At 43.9% G+C, this 19,328-nt stretch overlaps 1 protein-coding gene across 7 annotated transcripts in view; it reads right to left on the bottom strand.

Moving 5' to 3' along the window:
- Window positions 1-19,328, bottom strand: part of LOC146809005 (sialic acid-binding Ig-like lectin 13) — a 550,981-nt gene that overhangs the window by 151,436 nt on the left and 380,217 nt on the right. For 4 of the 7 annotated variants that reach the window (XM_085615786.1, XM_085615788.1, XM_085615784.1 and 1 more), the window contains 2 exons: window positions 17,267-17,527; window positions 10,222-10,269 (listed from right to left, as the gene is read on the bottom strand). In XM_085615786.1, the coding sequence (XP_085471912.1) occupies window positions 10,222-10,269; window positions 17,267-17,527 (309 nt within the window). The remainder of the gene's footprint in view (window positions 1-10,221; window positions 10,270-17,266; window positions 17,528-19,328) is intronic. The other 3 variants (XM_085615789.1, XM_085615790.1, XM_085615787.1) reach the window with 1 other exon arrangement.

A 19,328-nucleotide genomic window follows, 5' to 3' on the forward strand; every position in this document is an offset into this window, starting at 1 on the left:
TCCTGCTGGACATGAAGGAGGCCCTGGAAATTGCGGGTTGCAGGTGAGAAAATTTGCAGCAGTGGTAGAGGACCCTGTAGGCAAAGGGTGCAGCCTCCAGAGCTTTGGTGGAGTTACAGGGCGATCCAGAGGCGAAAGAGTACAGAAGGGTACCTCTGCAGGAGCACAATCGAGGTGCTAGTACCAGAACCCAGGAGTCCTCATGGCAGGCCTCTGGAAGAAATTAGTCAGTGCCACGCTAGTCCTTAGGGCGGTTGTGAGCCAGAACAACTGGGGGCTTGCCTTGCAACGCTTCGCCCTGAACGGGGCGTGAGTAAGATTGTCCAGTGGTTCACGTGATCCTAGGGAAGGGGATCACACCATAATTCGTAGCACTGATTGGTTGGCCACAGTGCAATTAGGCTCATCAGGCGGGCAGGGCAGCATAGGTTAGTCACCGCTGCCTGCCCTTGGATTTCTCGTAAGATAACCCACCATGTTGCATACTTTTGTATGGAATAAACCTGCAGCAATATTTTCCCAACCAAAAAATTGTGTTTTGTATTTATTTATTCCATCATGCATGCTTTTGGAATTGGGTGGGGAGTGTTGCCTATATAGGCATTAAGATGTCTGACCAGAGTCAGAAATGCTGTTATGGCGTGGAAGAATGCCAGAGTGATCTGCGATAAGGCGGAGGCGGTCTTAGGATCTTGAACAGCTGGGGGACGGCAGACGCTGGACCAAACCAAGGATCACAGGGTGTTGCAGCAACAGGTAGGCGGTCAGACTTGGGCCCCGGGCTTGCTGAGCAACAATCAGAGCAGTCGGGGTGGGGGGCATGGGGAAGGGCTTTGGCAGATCAACAGGTAGGAGTAGTGAGGAAGGTAATGACTCTGGGATCAAACCCGCATCTGTCATGCGATGCATATTTGTGCCCCCAACAGCCCACAAATGCAGATTTTTTCAAGTAATGGAGCCGCCCTGCGAGTCTGTTCTTTCTGCTGATATAGCTCCTGTGGATACATGGACCAAAGTGGTTGAAAAGGGCTTTGGGGGTGCAGATAAGGTTTGCGCCTCAGAACACATCTTGTCTTCAGACGCTGTCACACCTTGGGATTTGAGGGTGCAGCAGTCTCCCAAAAGGATTTTGGAATAAAACGACTGGAGGAATAAGGAGTTAGTAGTGTCGATTTCCACAGATAGAACTTCTGAGTCTCTAGGGACCCATCAAATGGGTCAACCAGATACAGCTTACCCCGCCACCAGTAATCTGCTGAGTTTAATTCATCAAGCTCAGGAGGAAGATAGGTTTGGTCAGCCTGGTCAGTGCAGAAATGTTCTTCACGGTGCTCAGCCCAGGGGTCCAACTTTATTCAATCTTAAAGATGGTCTGTTTGGTCCTTCTTATAAGATGACCAGCTTGGTACAGGGCACTACCTGTAGGGCTTTGGATGTCACTCATGAAGGGGGCAATAAATTCTACTCTCTTACAGAAGGCTCAGAATCTGCTGGGTCTTTTTCTAATTTGAGTGACGACGAGCTCAGTGCCCCTTTATCAGACTTTCACTCATCTTTCGCACCAGAGACAATTCTGAATATTCAGAAACGCCATAGAGCTCAAAAGTGAATATGGGCTCACATGGTGGCAAAGAATTATAAATTCCTGCGTGTCTTTAAGATGGGAATATTCAGTCACCAAACTGTCTCATCAAACAGGGCACTCTCTGTCGTCTAAGGAAGCTATTCAGTATCAGGTTGGCACCGAAACTAGTGGTCCGTCCCTGGAGTTAATCTACGCATCCATTACAGAGCTACAAGTAGAGACCCTGGCCATGAGCAGAAGGGCTAGGCTGGCAACCAAGCAGCTACTGGGTGCCATTAAAAAAGTTGGCAGATCTTGTATGGAAATAGGGGATAAACAATATAATCTGTGAATCTCACGTTGGGGCATTGAAGGGGCAGGTTGAATCCCAGGGGGCATACTGACTGATGTTATATGGAAAATAGCATATTTTGAGAAAAGTAAAGATGTAATAATTTGCACTTCCTAGGGATTAAAGGGCCATCTGAAGGCGGTGACATCGGGTCTTACATGTTGAATCTTCTCAGAATTGCCTTTCCTGAACTTGCGGATTGGATCTGGAAGACAGAAGTCCAGAAGGTCCACAGATTTCCATTAATGCTTAGAAAACTGATCCATCCAGGCAACACAGTGGAACCTCGGCACAGAATGTTTTTTTTTTGGACAACTTTTTGCTTAGACAAGCAATGTTTTAGAAGGCCCACTCTATTTCCCAGAGGCAAGAAAAGGATTTGTCTTTTTTTGTTGCCCTGTTTCCTGCCACGGGAGCGCAGGTGGTGTCTACGCCAAGTTATATAGCCATTTCAAGAGGGCAATGCAGATGCCTATCTTTTAGCCCCAGCTCGTTTGAAGACTATCATCAAGGGCAAGATTAATATCTTCACCTCCGAAATTCAGGCCAAAGAGTACTTGTGTGGGTTTAGCTTACAGCATTGAAGGACCCCCTTACTGTCTGATTATGTTATGATGTATTATGCAAAAAAATGGGGGCCTATTAACAAGGAACAGGAAAAATTAAAGCTAAGTGCGCTTAGCGTTAATTTTTTTAACGCCCGCTATCGCTGGATAATATCGCCTGGCTATCGCGTTATTAACAACGCTAACCGCCTATGTGTTAAAAAAATCCAGCGATTGCGGCATTTTGGGAGGTTATCGCTGGTAATGCAGCGATAAAACTACAAGGATAGGGATATCCTTGTTGATAGCCCATGGTGGACTTAGCCATGTAATCCACCTCCCATTGGATTACATGGCTAAATCTGAAAATTAGCAGACGTAAAAAAGCAGCGTTAACCGTGGTTAGCGCTGCTTTTTTTGTCTCTAACAGGGTTAGCGTGAAGTTTGATAATAGGAGAAATGTCACTTAGCGACATTTCTCCTATTATTTTGCTCTGGAACGCCCACTTTGCATCTCAGTAGAGATGCAAAGGGAAGCGTAATGAAAAAGGGTGCTAACATGCAATTTTGCATGTTAGCACCCTGTTGTTGATAGGGCGATATTTTTATCTCCGCTTCTTTGGAGATAAAGCCCTTGTTAATATGCCCCGTGGATCTTAAGAGTCTTTAATTTTGGGAGGGGGGCTAAAGGATATGATAATTAGAAGTCTGTATTACCTGTCTTTTGAATAGGTATGGTTGGCCTGATTGTCTCTGATTATTGGTGGGGGTGAGGGAGGGGGTGAAGGGTAGGAGGGCAGAGGTGGGAGGGAGGGCCTTGCAGAGGGAATGGGGTTTGGAGGGAGGCACAGAGGTTTTTTTAGGTGGTGGTTTTAAGCAACGGAAATGGAAAAGGGAGATGGATGTGTACCAGCAGGGAATCTTGGAAGGCGGCGGGCACTGATCAGATCCCTCTAGCATTTTATAAAGTATTCTCACAGACACTGCTTGCTATTATTCAAGAGCTTTTTCACAGGTTAAGAACAGACACCACTCTACTGACTCTTGGGCCCTAGTAAACATTATTGTGTTTTTTTAAACAAGGGAAAGCATCAAAAAATCCCGGTTCGCATAGGCCAATCACATTAATAAACAGTGACATACAAGTTATATTAGAAGATTTTGATAATCCTCTAGGGCACATCATTTCTAGATTAGTGTCAGTGAAGCAGCATGGATTTGTTCCCGGGATGAGTACCTCCGATAATGTTCACTAGGTGATTGCTCTCTTAAATGCTATAATTTTAGCAAACGAGCCCATGGCGGTAGCCCTGTTGGATGCCAAAAACGTATTCAATAGGGTGCCCTGGAACTATCTATGGAAGGCTATCGGCTCGTTTGGGTTCGGGGAACCTTTTATTAATGCAATTCAGGCATTGAATCATAGACTGGTAGCTCATCAGCAGATGATGGGGATTTAATCTGGGTTGGTTCCAATTGAAAGGGGAACTAAGCATCGGTGCCCTTGCTCCCCTTTATTGTTAGCTTTGTATATAGAAGCATTTATTCGCAGGTTTGAGGGGTCACTTAGATATCATATCAGTTAGACTGCATTGGTGGGAGACTAAAACTCTCGCTTATGCAAACGATATAACTGATGTGACGATGAACCCGGAAAGGGCTCTGCGATCAATAGAGGATTTGGCCACTCATTTTGGTAAACTAGCTGGGTATTTATTGAACAGCAACAAAACACAGTTAGTGGGGAATAGATTTATGGCAACCCAAGACCATTGGATGGTGAAGCGGTCGGTTTATCAAGGGGTAACTATCACTTCAAAATTGTAACAGATCATTGAGATCAATATGGCTCCGGGTATTATCAAAGCAAAAAAAGAATTTTTAAGAATGGATCATCTACACTTATTGATCATAGGTAGGCGTAATATAGTGAAAATTATTTTTCTCCCAAAAAGTATTTTACTTTTTTTGCACTAATCCTCTAGAATTTGATAGTTCATGGTTTAAACTGATGTATGTCATACTTTCAGGTTTATCTGGTCTTACGTCAAAATTAGGAGGGTTTTTATTCTTGCCTAGGGAGAAGGAGCTGGGCGCTGCCTAATATTAAATTGTATTATCTAGCTGCTGCTTTGCAATATATGTGTCCCTGCTTGATAATAATGTAGAGGGTCAAGGATTTTAGGATTATGTTCCATCTGTTTATGAGCTTCTGATTGGGAGAGTTGCCAAGGGATGCTTGCTAAAATAATTTGAGACCAGTTACTACAATTTCATTCAAGATCCTGGTGTCCGCCTGTAAAAACTGGGCTGGCTGCAGGAAAAAGCTGGGTTTGGGGTGGTATAGCTGGTATAGTCCTAGCCAGAGGAACAAGCAGCTGCCAGATATCTTTCAAGTTTCTTGTGTATTAAGTGGGAGAGGCATAAGTTAGTAAGGCTCGGGGACTTTTTTCTAGGATCTCAACTGGCATTGTTTGAAGAACTTTGGGCTAGATTCGATATTGGGTCGAAAGATTTTTTTTTTTATATCTTCAAGTAAGGGACTCTTTACAGAGGATGGTGGGTGGTTTTTCTGGGTTTTCTATGGTGCCCTTGCTGGATTTATCACTCTGCGAGGTAGACTGTATGATTACTCATTTATATACATCAGGGGCTTAACACAGGCCCCCGCAGCCCCTGCGGTGCGGGGGGGGGGGCCTCCGAGCTGCAGGGGTCCCCTCAGCACAGTACTCAGGCCTGAAAGCTCCGGATAAAATCTGGAGAGGGGGCCCCTCAGTATACCATGCAGGGGGGCCCCCTCAACTTTCGTTGCGCCACTGGTATACATGCCTGAGACTGGTGATCAAGGAAGATCTGGAGAAAACATAATGCTAAACGGTAGCAGAGACTCGGCCCTGAAAATCGTAGGTTTTTTGAGTTGTTGGAGCTCAGTCGCCTTGCTCCACTAGCTTGCAGGCCTAACACAAAAGACAATATTTGATCTATATTTTACACATCGAAAATTGCTTATTGGGCTGGTTTGGATGGGGGACGTTGCCCTTGTTGCCGCAAGCTGGAGGCAGATTTAATTCATATGTTTTGCACTTGTCCTTTCCCTGATGCCTTTAAATGTGAAGTTGCTAAGTTTTTGAGTGAAATCCTTTGATATTGATATATCCTTGACTCCACAAATGATGTTAACAAGATAAGAGAATCTGGCTTTGGGGAAAACAGGGAGCCACTAACATTTGTGGCCATGGCAGTTTGTCGGTTGTGTATAGCATCTGCTTAGTTGGACCCACAACCTCCATCATTTCAAAAATGGCACGGCGATTCTTGGCTATCTATACCTTAGAAATTGAACTTTATGAGCCTAAGGGAAGAGGGGCAAGACAGAAGGGTAGGGAAATGTGGGGGCCCTGTCAGATTGTATTCAGTCCATTGATTGATTTTCTAAAACTTGCAGGATATAGGGTCCCCGAACTAATGTTTGCAGATGACACCCTACTGACACCCTACTAACACCCAAATCACCCACGGGGTACAGAAGACTTTAGACCGTTTTGATTTGTTCCAAGAGTGGTTTGGAAATTAACATCTTGAAGACAAAATATTTGGTCCTTAACCCTTTGAGTATTTAGGATTAATTCTTTTTTTTGTTGTTGTTTTTTTTGAAAGACCTTTATTCAGAGATTCACGGTACACAGCAGAGAGCCTACAACCCTTATGGGCCGGCCGCGGAGAATATACTTGCATATGTCTCGGATCACACAGCCCTGTGCCGTCAACCCGGAGGTACGGCAGTGTTGAAGGATGCAGGTGTACCAAGGTGTAACCAGAATGTTGCAGGTCTAGTGTCCCTCAGAACATCCACAAAAGTATGGGCATAGTGCCCCAATAGGCATTAAGGTGCCAAACAATCAAACTCCCCCCCCCTAGGATTAATTCTTAATGAGCAGTAAAACTGGTGGCACCATATCGACCGATGTAGATTAAAAGTTGAACAACACACTGGATGGCTGATAAAGGTGATAAAGGTGCAAAGCAGGGAAAGGTTTTGCCCAATGTTCCCACATGCACCAGCATTTTATGTATATATGGTTCAAGATTGCATTTGCATATCCTTGTGATTTTATACATCGAGCTTACAAAATGTTCTAATAGTATAGATTGCATGATGTTGTTTTATGTTGGTTTTACATATTTATGTTGTGCAATAGCACAATTTTAATGTTTTACATTGATTATGTGGCCATACGGCTAAAGCGGTCGACCTCGAAGCTGAAGAACCGGGTTCGAGTTTCGGCAATGATGCTCAACATCCTGTGATTCAGGACAAATCACTTAATCTCCCAGTACCTACAAAAAATTTAATATATCAATCTGTAACAAAACTGGTGCTCATGTAAAGTGCTCTGATACCTGATATCTAAAACATGCATCATTTGGTTTTAGATTTGTGAGATTCTTAACATGTTTAAGCTTTGAATGAAAATGAATTTGCATCAGGCATTATAGAGCTGGTTTTTTTCCTTTTTTGCTTTTACGTGTTGGTACACACACCTGCATATATATTTCAATAGCACAAACCTAGCCCAAAGGCAGCAGAGCCATGTGCAGGGTCAAAGAGAAGGATACAGTCAACAGGTGATTGAACAGGTAGCTGGCTTATGGATGGTGAAGCACTTGTGATGTAGAGTCCTTTAAAGTGGAACATCTTTAGCTGTTTCCTAAATTGAAACAGTGTTGTTGCAGGTCTTATGGATATGGTGATGTTTCACAAGATCCTGGTAGCATAGACGGAACATACCTGTTGTCTTGTTTTTTTTCTCCTTTTTACAGTTCTTATTCTGCAGTCTATTGCTGTCCTGACTGTGGGTGTGCCGAGAACCACCAGGGATGGTGAGCTTGTCTGTGTGTGCTGGTTGTGATGGCTTACTAAATGATGCATCTAGTTTTGAAAATGGTGCAGGCTGGTTAGGAGAGTCTATAGTGTGCCATCGCGATTGGGGTGATGTCATGATATTTCTGCAGCTCCTGGATGAGACGTTCTGTCACATGTAGGATGCTCTGAATGGTGCCAGTGTGGAGTCTGTGAGGCCTTGGAGAAGGAAGTTGCTACCATCCAGGTGCAAGAGTAAGAGGGCTTGAACAGCAGTTCTGAAGTCGTTTTGTGGAAGAAATAGTTTCACTTTCTGTAAAAGAGAGAACTGGAACCAGGTAATCTTTGTTTTTGACAATGTGTTTCCTGACTCTGAGGCTGGTACCCAGGGTGCATCCAAGTGACTTGGCATTTGATGAAAGTTGAGGTTGAAAACTACCAAGGTTCAGGTCACTGAGCCAGGTTTGTACTGGCACAATGACATGAACCTTACTCCTCAATCAGACTTTTTACATTTGGTGAGATGGAACTTTTGATGTGTTTTTATAGATTCTCTTGTGAATATACCCAGACAGGCTTTCTAAAACCCTCTGACACACAGTACTTTGGACCATTTTACCAATGCGATCCAGGATGACAGACATGCTTACCTGGAAATTTGTCTTCTTAATATGTTGTTTTATGTTAATACAACTTAATAAAGCACAAATCACCTTCAAAGAGGTATCTCAGTGCTGACGATAAGCAGAGGCAAAACCAAATACAGAAAAAGCAGTTTTCTGAATTTAATATAACCGGGACAGATGCGGATATGATAGGGCAAGACATTTCAATAACAGGTGTCGGGTAAGAGAAAGACCTGCCACCGCATCTTGTCAATAGAACAGGAGGAGTGAGAAGTAGGGCTTTGTCCTTGGCAAACAGATCGATGACTAGACAATAGTAGTTTAGTTTCTGACGTAGGTAACTAGGTCCGTTGCCCGTATTGGGCAATGATCATTCCTTTCCAGAGGATTATACTAGTGAGTTCAGGATCCTCTTTGCCCCATAAATGAAGGCTCACAAGTGCCCACATTGTATATTTTTAAAGGCTATGGGGCATATCAACAAGGGCTTTATCCCTGCTTTTTTGGCTTTAAAAGCCAAAAAAGGAGAGATAAAACTAGCGCCCTATCAGCAACAGTGTGCTAACACGCACATTCGCATGTTAACACCCTTTTACTCTACGCTTCCCCTTGCATCTCTAATGAGATGCAAAAGGGGCGTTCCAGAGTAAAATAATAGGAGAAATATCGTTAAGCGACATTTCTCCTATTATCAAGGATATCGCTAACCCTGTTAGCAATAAAAAAAAGCAGCGCTAACCGTGGTTAACGCTGCTTTTTTACGTCTGGTATTTTTCTGACTTAGCCATGATATCCTATGTAAGGTGGATATCATGGCTAAGTATGCCTTGCCTTATCATCAAGCTATCGCCAAACCTTGTGGGATTATCGCTGTATTTCCAGCGATAATCTCACAATTGGCAGCTTGCGCTCTGAATTTTATCACTTTGGAGATAAGCGTTGCTGATAGCACGCTATCTCCACGATAAAATTCAGAGTTGGCCGGGGATAATTATCCTCACACTAAGAGCGCTGAGCGATAATTATCGCCGGCCCTTGCTGATATGCCCCTAAATTTTAAATCTTAAACCACGGCTTTAGTACAGAATATATGGACTAAAATGTTTGCAGAAATAGAAATATAGGTGAAATGGATAAATGCAACACAAGGCTGTATTCTGAAAATTAAAATCATAGTATGTGCAATCCACCAGATCAAATTGAACCAAGCTATTGGTGGTGTCATGGCATCCCTTCTTCCATACCCACTAGCTAATGTAGGCATTTGCACCAAAGGTGTCATGAAATGAGTTTCTTAGCAGACCTGTTAACACATATACCTGCGCTTCTCTCATCTCATCTTAGTCGATTTTACTTTTAAAATAATGGAGGTGAAAGACACACACAGGCACACAGACTCTTGCTTTGTTTCGCTCTCTCTTCCACACACACATGGCTTACCAGACACACACATGCACACACACACACCACACACACACACACACACACGCACACACACACACACACACACACTCTCTATAACCCACTCTCTTTCACACACAGGGAACATATATACATGCAGAGAGACAGGCACACTATCTCTTGCTTCTCTAGCTTTTTCACACACTGTATATGGAAAGGTGTTCATGCACACACGCACTCTCTCTCTCTCTTTTAGACACAGGACATGCACAGACATGAATGAACGCAGGAACTTGCTTGGTCTCTCCCCATCCATTTCTCTTTCTTCTAGACCCAGAACATACGCTGACATGTGTGCACTCATGCAAGCACACCAAGACCACCCCACAGAAGAAATCCAAATGGGCCTTTCCTTTATTACGAAGCTGTCTCTGCTCTAATCCTGATTGAGCCCGTTTCACTTCCCCTTCGTCCTGCAGCTGCCCCCCCACACTCTTACTGACCAAGCTTCGACTCTTGAGGGCCCTTGAGAGGCAGACGTCGGCGCCTAGCGCGACCCTAAGGGGAAGCCAGAGTAGGTGCCCTCACCCTGGCTGGCATCCCACCTAGCTTTGCCACTGCTAATGGGTTTCCAAGTAGTTGTTATTTCTGAAATGTATGAGGTTAGTCTAAGCCCTCATTATAGCAAGCAGCGGCTTCCAAGTCCTGGAGGTCAGAGCTCTGAATCCTATAGAAAAAACAACCTGCTGTTGGAATTTGACATTTTGATGTCCACTCTACCAACAGAGTATGGTAAATATTTGTTATGCGCCCACAGCAATGTATCGGCTGACGATTTAAGATTGCCTATAACACAACGTTCGGATTAATACCTGTTGTCGTGACATCCTCAGCATTTATTTTTGGGGTCCTAGGAGGATCTGTAAACAAAAGCAGAGCACACCCTTGTAATTACATTGTACCAAAATAGTTTGTTACTTTTTCTTTCTTCACGTTGGCTGAATTCTCAGCTCGTCATTTAAAAGTATTGAGGGGCTGGAGAGATATGTGACAGTAGAGGGCCTTGTTGAGCGCTCACCAACAATAAAAGTGCTTAAAGTGCTTTTGCAAAACAGATATGCTTCAAAAAACAGACTAACATCACAAGTTAAACATCTGCTTCTGCACAGCTTTGTTATTGAGGTGGGAAATCACACTAGTCACACCATACGATGCTTAATTCCTTACATATAAATGCATATTGGCAAGTGTTAAACAATATAATGTAGAACTGTCAGTAAAAATAGAGACTCATTTTTGGTGTGCAAACGTAGAACCTCAGCAGTAGAATGACTTTGCTTACCATTTTATCAAACCATCATTCCTCAGTCTGACCAACATTAATAGTGTTTAACCCACAGGCATAAATGGCCTGCAGTGGACCCTGCACTCTTGCCCGAGATAGAGCTGGTCAACAGCATGCTGGCCGTCCATCAAAGCAACAGACTTAACGAGGAATACTTCAATAACCATCAGCCAGAGCCAGAATGCATTCCCTGGACAGTCACCGCTAAACTTATGCCAGCAGTATATTAAGGTAAATCTCTGTAGTTTCCTATCAGGGGAAGAGCAACCTTTAATAGTTGGCATACAACGTGCAAATCGACCCTCACCCCCTGCCATGTAGGCTGGTTCCCAGTAAACACACCAAGTCTGTAGTTCGTCTTCACAGCGTATCGCCACTCTAAACGTTGACTCACTGTCTGTCAACCCTTGACCAACTTTATTATTTATTGCACAGCAACACATGCATAATAAAACAGAAGTTTTATACATTTTAGCCATGGGCTGCATATTTGTATTTACATTCCTGGGTCTCCAGAAGCACCTTGCCCCCCGAGTGACGCGTTTCCAGGGGATCCCTGCAACGCCCTCTTCCGGGTACTTGACTCGTAAGAGCCCCCTGACCTGGCTCCTGCCCGTGATGCCACTAAAGGCACCACGCCCCCTAGGTGGGGTGGTGCTCGTCAGTATCGGTGGGGGTAAGTGGTGTAATTCTCTATAGTGTAATTACCTCAAAATTACTTGTATTTATATGCAGTAAAATGAGGAGCGTAATCCAGAATTTAGCACCATTTTTTTTCTTTTTTATTGAGCTATAAATATAACACAGTACAGTACAATCAGTGAACGAAAAGACGGAAAAAAGGAAGAATGAGTAAGACATAGATTGTACATGAATTATACATTGATGTTGGAAATATTAACTTCACGTACTTTCAATCCTTTGATGCCTCTTTCATAGCTGGAGAAATAGAGATAAAACAGGTATCGGAGTATAGATCAGCTACTAAAGTACAAGAAATAATGACAATTTTCCGTTTTTATGTCAAGCATCAGCACGCATGCGCTGTCTGCAAGACCTATTGTTAGCACCAAAACCACGTTTTTCCCACCTCCTACTTACCATACGCCAACTCCAGTGTGGATCGTCTTTCCTGTCTCCTGAATGGTTCTTGCAGCCGATATCTCACTTCCGTAGAAAGCTGAGGAGCACCGACTGAGTACAGTTTCTGTCTGCTTTCACGGCATATGTGTTGTTTGGAAGAACTAATTTTTCTACTGCCAATTCTCTCTCTGCTATGGAGAGAATTTTGTTTGATCAAGGCGGTTAACTTGTTATTTCTTTCAGGTCCTATGTGTTCATGTTATAACATGGTGTAAAAGACTTTGGGGGATATTCACAAGAACGTGTGCTAAACATCACCAAAAAATGCTAACGCAACTTTACACATCGCAGCCTATCGCGGTAAAATAACCCCGTGTCAACGTGGAATTCACAACAAGGCGGTACCATGCGACAGTCTGCTGAAACCACGGCCAATGTCCGTGATACAACCACCTCGACGGAGATAAAAACATAAACCTCAACGCGAAAAAACATGCGATGGGCCAAAGCGCGATGAGGAAATCAGCGATAAGCAGCGCCAGGCTTGCAATACATACATGGCAGGCGGGAAAAATCACTATAAAAGTAGAAAAAACACTCAAAAACAAACTGACCAACACCCAAGCACCATGGAGGCAGCCGGAGTAGGCGCAGAGGTCGAGCGCAACTCCACAAGCACCCCGGACGACCAGCCTGGGACCTCAGGGACAGACAAGAAGAAGAGGAAGACGAAGTTCAGTCCGCAGAAAAATAGCATCCTAGTTACGGAGGTGATGGAACACCATCAACAATTGTTCGTCACCTCCAACGTGTTATTGGGCACCATAAATGGAATATGGCGGGACATCGTGGACAAGGTGAATGCCGTCGGAGAGCACAAGAGGTCAATGGATGAGGTCAAGAGGTGATAGATTGACATCAAGCGCAAGACCAAGGAGACACTTGCATCAACTAGAAGGCAGCAATGCAGACTGGAGGTGGAAGCCCAGCGCCACAGCTCGTGCTGGATGATATGGAGGAGCTGGTCTCGGCAGTCATCAGTGTGGAGACTGCGGCCGGAGTCAGGGGACCAGACACTGCTCGACAGGACACAATACAACCACAATGGCACACATGCACAATCTAGCAGAGCACAGTGCACACCCACAATGACTCAAGAAATGTTAATTGGGAGAAGGCACCAAAAGCCTCCAGCCAGCGAGGGACTTTCCATCTGTGTGAAGTTTGCTTCCCCCCCACGTAAATATCAATTGCATCACCGATACCTCGGTTGACATCAGTTTTAATTACAGAACGCTTTACTGGACTGAACAAGAATAGTGACATTTTTACTTGTGGTGGACTCACATCAACCCAAATAAGAATCCACTTTCTCACAGAAATCCTTCAGCAGGGTAAGGCAGCAGGCTATATCCAAGGAGGGTTCCAAAACATCATATTGCTGTTGGACGAAGGCCCGGTGAAGCCATAGGTTTTTGTGAGAATAGCTCCAAAAAATTTGAAGTTCACTCTCAGGGTAGTTCTTTTGTTGGCCATATACTTTTGGTGCCTTCACCCAGTCAAGATTTTTACTTTCAGACCTAAACTCTCTTTGAATCCTCGAGCAGAGCATAGCTGTGGGAAGTGTCTCACAAAGGTTCCACTATGCTTGGTATCATCTTGTCGAGGTCCAGCTGAAGCAGATTTGCTACTGAGCAAAATCTTTGAGCATGAAAACATGTTTCTTCAGACTAGTGAGGTCATGCTTTGGGCAAATCGACTTTGCAGTTTTTTCCCGGTCCTCCGGAGGGCTTGGAACTCAAAAGATTTTTAAGTTCCAGAGGTTTCAGAGGTGAAAGGAGATGTCCTATTAGGCACAGCCAAGGATCCCAGATCCTCATGAACAGCACTCAGGGTTTAAGACTCAATTCAGCAGAGACCACCATTAGGATCCAGGTCAGGACCAATTGGTACTGGTCAGTTGGGCACTTCATGGAAAGGCCTTGTGTAGCTTATAGTATTTCTGTAGCTAAAAAGGAAGTCAGCTAATTGACACTTGGAGTCCACTTTTTTGTCCTGGGTACCAATTATTCACTCAGACAACATGAGAAATATTTTTTCTAGTTGTGAACATGTGAATACAATCAAAGCCACAAGACACTTTCTTCAACCCTGAAAATATTCCTGTCCCTTTTAGAACCAGACAAACTGATTAATGGGATAGTGTCTGGTCCACACAAGGATTGACATCAATAGGTCGTCAATAGTATGTACCCATTTTAGGGTTTCCCACATGTTTACCGCCAAATTATGTCAATCTGTGTATTTGTTTTTATTTCAATGGGATCTTGAGTTCTTCAGAGGTTCAGCAAAACAACATTTACTTCATGTACATGTCCTTCCAAGTTGTGTGTACTCTGCACTACTCTGCACTTGAGAAAAGGTCCCTTTATTGTTGGTTACTGTTGGAAGGTGGATTATTAGTGTGGGTAAGTATGCACCTACCTCTAGCAATAAGGCCACCAACCAAGTAGAAGGTCCAGTCAAGGTGTCAAAACATTAGCTGACAAAAACACATTCAAAATCCTTGGGTCTATTATGTGCAAAGTTATTGAAAATTGCGAGATGATTAGGCCATAAACTCAAAACACAGATCTACCTGTGGGAGAATCCCTTTTCAGGACGAAATCCCTCACTCACCATAGGTGACATGCTTCATCACATGGGATTCTCCTCTCAAAGGAAAAGCCTAGTTCCTTTGAGGGCTACAACCCCCTATCTTAGAGGGAGGAGCTCAGGGATGTTTTGTAAATGACTGGTCTAGGACATTCTAAATCCACATATGAAGAGCAAGGTAGTGTGAGCAAGGGCGCAGCGCAAAGGAAATGCAAAATGTGAAAGGAGAGTGAGTAAAACTAGCTAGCGGGCATAAAATGTATGTTTTATTTGAGACACCCTCTGCCAGGATTAAAAACAGTGCACAGCGACATGGATTTAAGTCGCAGTGGTATGGTGAAATGTAATGGTCGACATGTTTCAGCCTAGATTGCCCCTATATAGGGCCAGGCTTTCTTCAGGACCTAACAGATGCTGCTGCAATAGTGCTTAAGTGAGTAAACAAAAAAAAAGGATACAAGAACCAAACGTATTTGAGAATCCGACTGCTCCGAAAGGGGAAATTACCCGCTTTTGCTGGGTAAAAATCTCTACCTCAAGCTGGCAACAGCTCAGGGTGGGGGCACCGCTCTGTCCATCGATACTCCGAGCTCTAATAGAGCCTGCGACTGGAGCTCGGGGTATCGACGGACAGAGCGGTGCCCCCATCCTGAGCTGTTGCCAGGTTGAGGTAGAGTTTTTTACCCAGCAAAAGCGGGTAATTTCACATTTCACCTTTCGGAGCAGTTGGATTCTTGAATACGTTTGGTTCTTGTATCCTTTTTTTGTTTACTCACAGCACTGTTGCAGCAGCATCTGTTAGGTCCTGAAGAAAGCCTTGCCCTATATAGGGGCAATCTAGGCTGAAACATGTCGACCATTACATTTCACCATACCACTGCGACTTAAATCCATGTCGCTGGTGCACTGTTTTTAATGCTGGCAGAGGTGTCTCGAATAAAACATACATTTGATGCCCCCTAGCTAGTTTTACTCACACTCCTTTCACATTTTGCATTTCCTTTGCGCTGCGCCCTCACTCACACTACCTTGCTCTTCATATGCGGATTTAGAATATCCAAGGTCAGTCCTTTACAAAACATCCCTGAGCTCCTCCCTCACAGAGAGGGGGTTGTAGCCCTCAAAGGAATTAGGCTTTTCCTTTGAGAGGAGAATCCCATAGAATTCCATATGATGAAGCATGTCACCTATGGTGAGTGAGGGATTTCGTCCTGAAAAGGGATTCTCCAACAGGTAGATCTGTGTGTTGAGTTTATGGCTTAATCATTTCGCAATTTTCAATAACTTTGCACATAATAGACCCAAGGATTTTGTATGTGTTTTTTTCAGTTAATACTTGGGGATTGAATCCTTTGCGGGTCTCTAAACTTCCCTAGGACCCTCCTTCCTTAAATTTGTTGATGTATTAATTCAAAACATTAGCCCCTGGCTCAAGACTTGGTAGCTGGATGCGAGCAGACAGGCTTAACTTCAGGACACAGGCATTAAAGATTTCAAATAAACCAATGTATTTAATAAGTATGACACAGCACTCAATAAAAATTCCACACCAACTTACAAAAATAGGGAATACTTATATCTTTCAGATGACACCAAAATGACAACAATGTAATGTAGAGAACCAGAGAGATTAATTTTTAATATGTAACCACTTTCTAGTGCTTAAAAACAAATAGCGCCACTCTGGGACACTAAGCAGGAGACCCTGGTCAAATGTTACCTTCACACTTAGAAACATTTCTTTACAATTTTCTGTTGATGTAGTGCAGGCCAACTAATCAGGCTGGATTCACAATGGGTTCGCCGGTTTGGTTTCGCAGGAGCTCCTGGTAAGATTCTGGAAGTCTTCAGTGCTGTAGGTCTGCCACTGGCAATAAGGCCACTAACACATGGTAAGACTCAGCATAGGTCTTAGAAAATTATTCCTATGCTCAAGCCTTGGTAACGTGGCTGCGAGCACACAGGCTTAACTTAAAAGACAGATATGTAAAGCATTTAAAAACATAATTTCAGTAAATAATTAAGTTTTTGTTTTGCGCATCCTCATGCGTCCCGCGCCTGCAACCCCCACCTCTCCCTCCACACCGCCCTCTAGCCATTCCAGCCACCACTGTGGAGCAGGTTCCTACTGGAATATTTGTAAACTCCTGAACAGGATGCTCAATATAAGAGAGGAAGCCACGCAAAAAGAAGTCTCATAGTAAGTCAGGCGTCATGAGGTGTTTTGTTGGGGTATTTTATACACCAAAAAAACATAAGCGGAAACTCGAGCCAAAAATATTGGAGCGCTTTAAATGAGCACCATTTACATTACACAAGGTCACACTCACTCCTTGTGTATTTTAGACATGGTGAGATTATGTCATTTGTCCAGAATCACAGGATGTTGAGCTGACGCCCAGACTCAAATCTGTTTCACAAGGTCAAAGGTCAGCAGTTCTGGCCGTTACACCGCACCCTCTACCGTCTCCTCTAAGAAGTGTGGATCTAACTAAGCATGCTGCCTTTAAAACAAGATCTTCTCTTCAGGTATCAGTGACCAGGGCACTCAGGGCGGACATATGGCTGGCTAGCATCTCATGTGTGACTTGGCCACCAGCAGGCTGTTATCTCTTCTCACATGTGCTCAGCTTTGGAAGGGCCCCTTGCTAAAGTAACAAACCAACAGTGAGATGTCTAGACTCAACAGTCTAGTTTGAGGTTCACTATACCCGGTAATAAAATTATGCTACATCATTATGGCGAAACACACACAGTGTAGAACCCCTATAAGAAGATATGCTCATTAGAAAACCTGGCTTTGAATGTGTTCTTTAGATATGATTCATACTTACACTCCACACAAGCAGTGATGGAGCTAAATCTAGATCCATGTATATTGCTTGCCCCACAGTAGTAGTCACCATCATCACTGGATGTTACATCACGGAGGGTCAGTTGTAGAGAATTAGTGGTGCCTGCAGATTCCCCCAGCATGCTCCTCTCCTTCTTCCAGGTAAGAGTGGAAAGGGGGTTACTGTCCACAGTGCAGACCAGAGTATAATCAAAGCCTTCTCGCATCACCATAGGAGACACAATAGTTGTTTCTGTTCCACCTGTAAAGCATGTAACAACATAATGCAGTGGGTTTATCTTTGCATTTGCTTTTACATAGTATAAATGGCTTCCATACCATTAGAAAGTCATCCTTTTGCCCCGTTCACCTCCATTTGTTTCTGGCTTATACTGGTGGTAATTGACTCTGACTGTACCCTGGGTTCTGCTAACCAGGCTGAGGGCCAGTGCTATGTTTAAAGAGGTATATTTAATAGGGTACACTTACAATTGGCAATGACAAACCCTATAATCCTTAGCAGATAATAGGTGCAATATACCTACAGGTCCTCAGTATATAATAGGATGGGGAGGTTTAGAGGCCCAGAATTTTCCTGCACTTGCATGTTTGCATTGCTGTGTGCCTGCTGTCCTTTTAAAGACAGTCCTGCCTTTCAGCCTGCTTTTAAAAGTAACTTCTCACAATTGGTTTTGACAGACCCTAATAGTCCCTAGTATTTATTAGGGTTAAGGGATTTAAACTACCTATAAGTTGCTAGTTTACAGTAGAACGTGAATGTTTAGAAGCCCACCTGATTTCCTGCACTTCCATGTGTGCACTGCCGAGTGCCTGCTGTTATTTTAAAGGCAGCCTGGCTTTGCAGACTGTCTTTAAAAGGAACATTGTGTTCAAACTAGACTTTGGTAGTATGGACACTTTAAAAGTGATAATCTACTACAATTGTACATATTAGGCAACCCCCAGGTCTCCCCTAGGTGTCCAGGGGTGGGGGGCCATGTAACAATAAGCAGGGACCTTCTAAATGCTGATTTATGTGCCCTGGTGAGGGAAAAACATTCCCCATTTTAGATACGTAGCTCCATTGGCATTGCAACATTTTATTTAGATATAACTTTTGCTAGGAAAGGAGTTAACATGTAATTCAAGGACTTGAAAGATTGATATTAATAATTGCAACAATTGGCCACTGTTTAATTTATCATAACTAGTTGAGAAGATAAGTTATGAAACTTTCTCTTGTGTATGCCAATATCCAACCTCCTAGTGGTCTCTGCTGATTGGTGAGCTTTAACAGGCTTAGCCAGGCTGTTTTGATAGGTGATGAGTGACCTGGCAGCAGCAGAGGTTAACTGATGAGGGGAGCTCTGCAGGTGTGGAAGTTAGGTCTTAGACAGGGGAGTAGGTAAATCAAACTGAGCTCAAAGATAGAGCAGATCAGTAAGGCAGGCCACTCATACCTACCCCCACATCCTGTGTCCCAGCCAGATGGCAGGCTTAGGATAGGAATTGCAGAGTTCCTTGGAAGGAGAGCTATTGGAAATGAGCCCCACTGTGGGTTGGGTTACTTAGCCCTTACTCCTCTGGAGAGAAATCGTTCATGCTGGATTTTGGAAGTGCAGTACTTTGTGGGACAAAAATGTGCCACACTTTGGAGGAAGTTGTCATGCTTTGGGTAGCACCCAACATCTCAATGGTCAGAGGTCCCCCCGCGTGTCACCCCAGAACACTGAGTAAGTATGTAAGAGCTGCATAGTCTCTTAGATCTGCTCTCTGAAACTACAAGGACAAGAAGTACTGCCCTAATGGAATCTGGATTTGCACCCAAAGGCCTGCACTCTGAACGACTGTGCCTGATGCACAATCTGGTAAACAGCCCTGGGAACTGTTCCTTGCTTCAAGAAGGATTAGGGAGTGGACTCCCTGCAAGCTATATGTTAACAGAGTCCACCAAGAGTCCCTATCCTGGAGTTCGTTCTGTGGACTTTTAAGGATTTGGCACAGTACATTGTGGGGATTGTAGTCCAGACATCCCAAGGATTACCTAGGAGATTCCAGACCTT

Source organism: Triturus cristatus, chromosome 7, assembly GCF_964204655.1.
Source record: "Triturus cristatus chromosome 7, aTriCri1.1, whole genome shotgun sequence".
Lineage (NCBI taxonomy): Eukaryota > Metazoa > Chordata > Amphibia > Caudata > Salamandridae > Triturus > Triturus cristatus.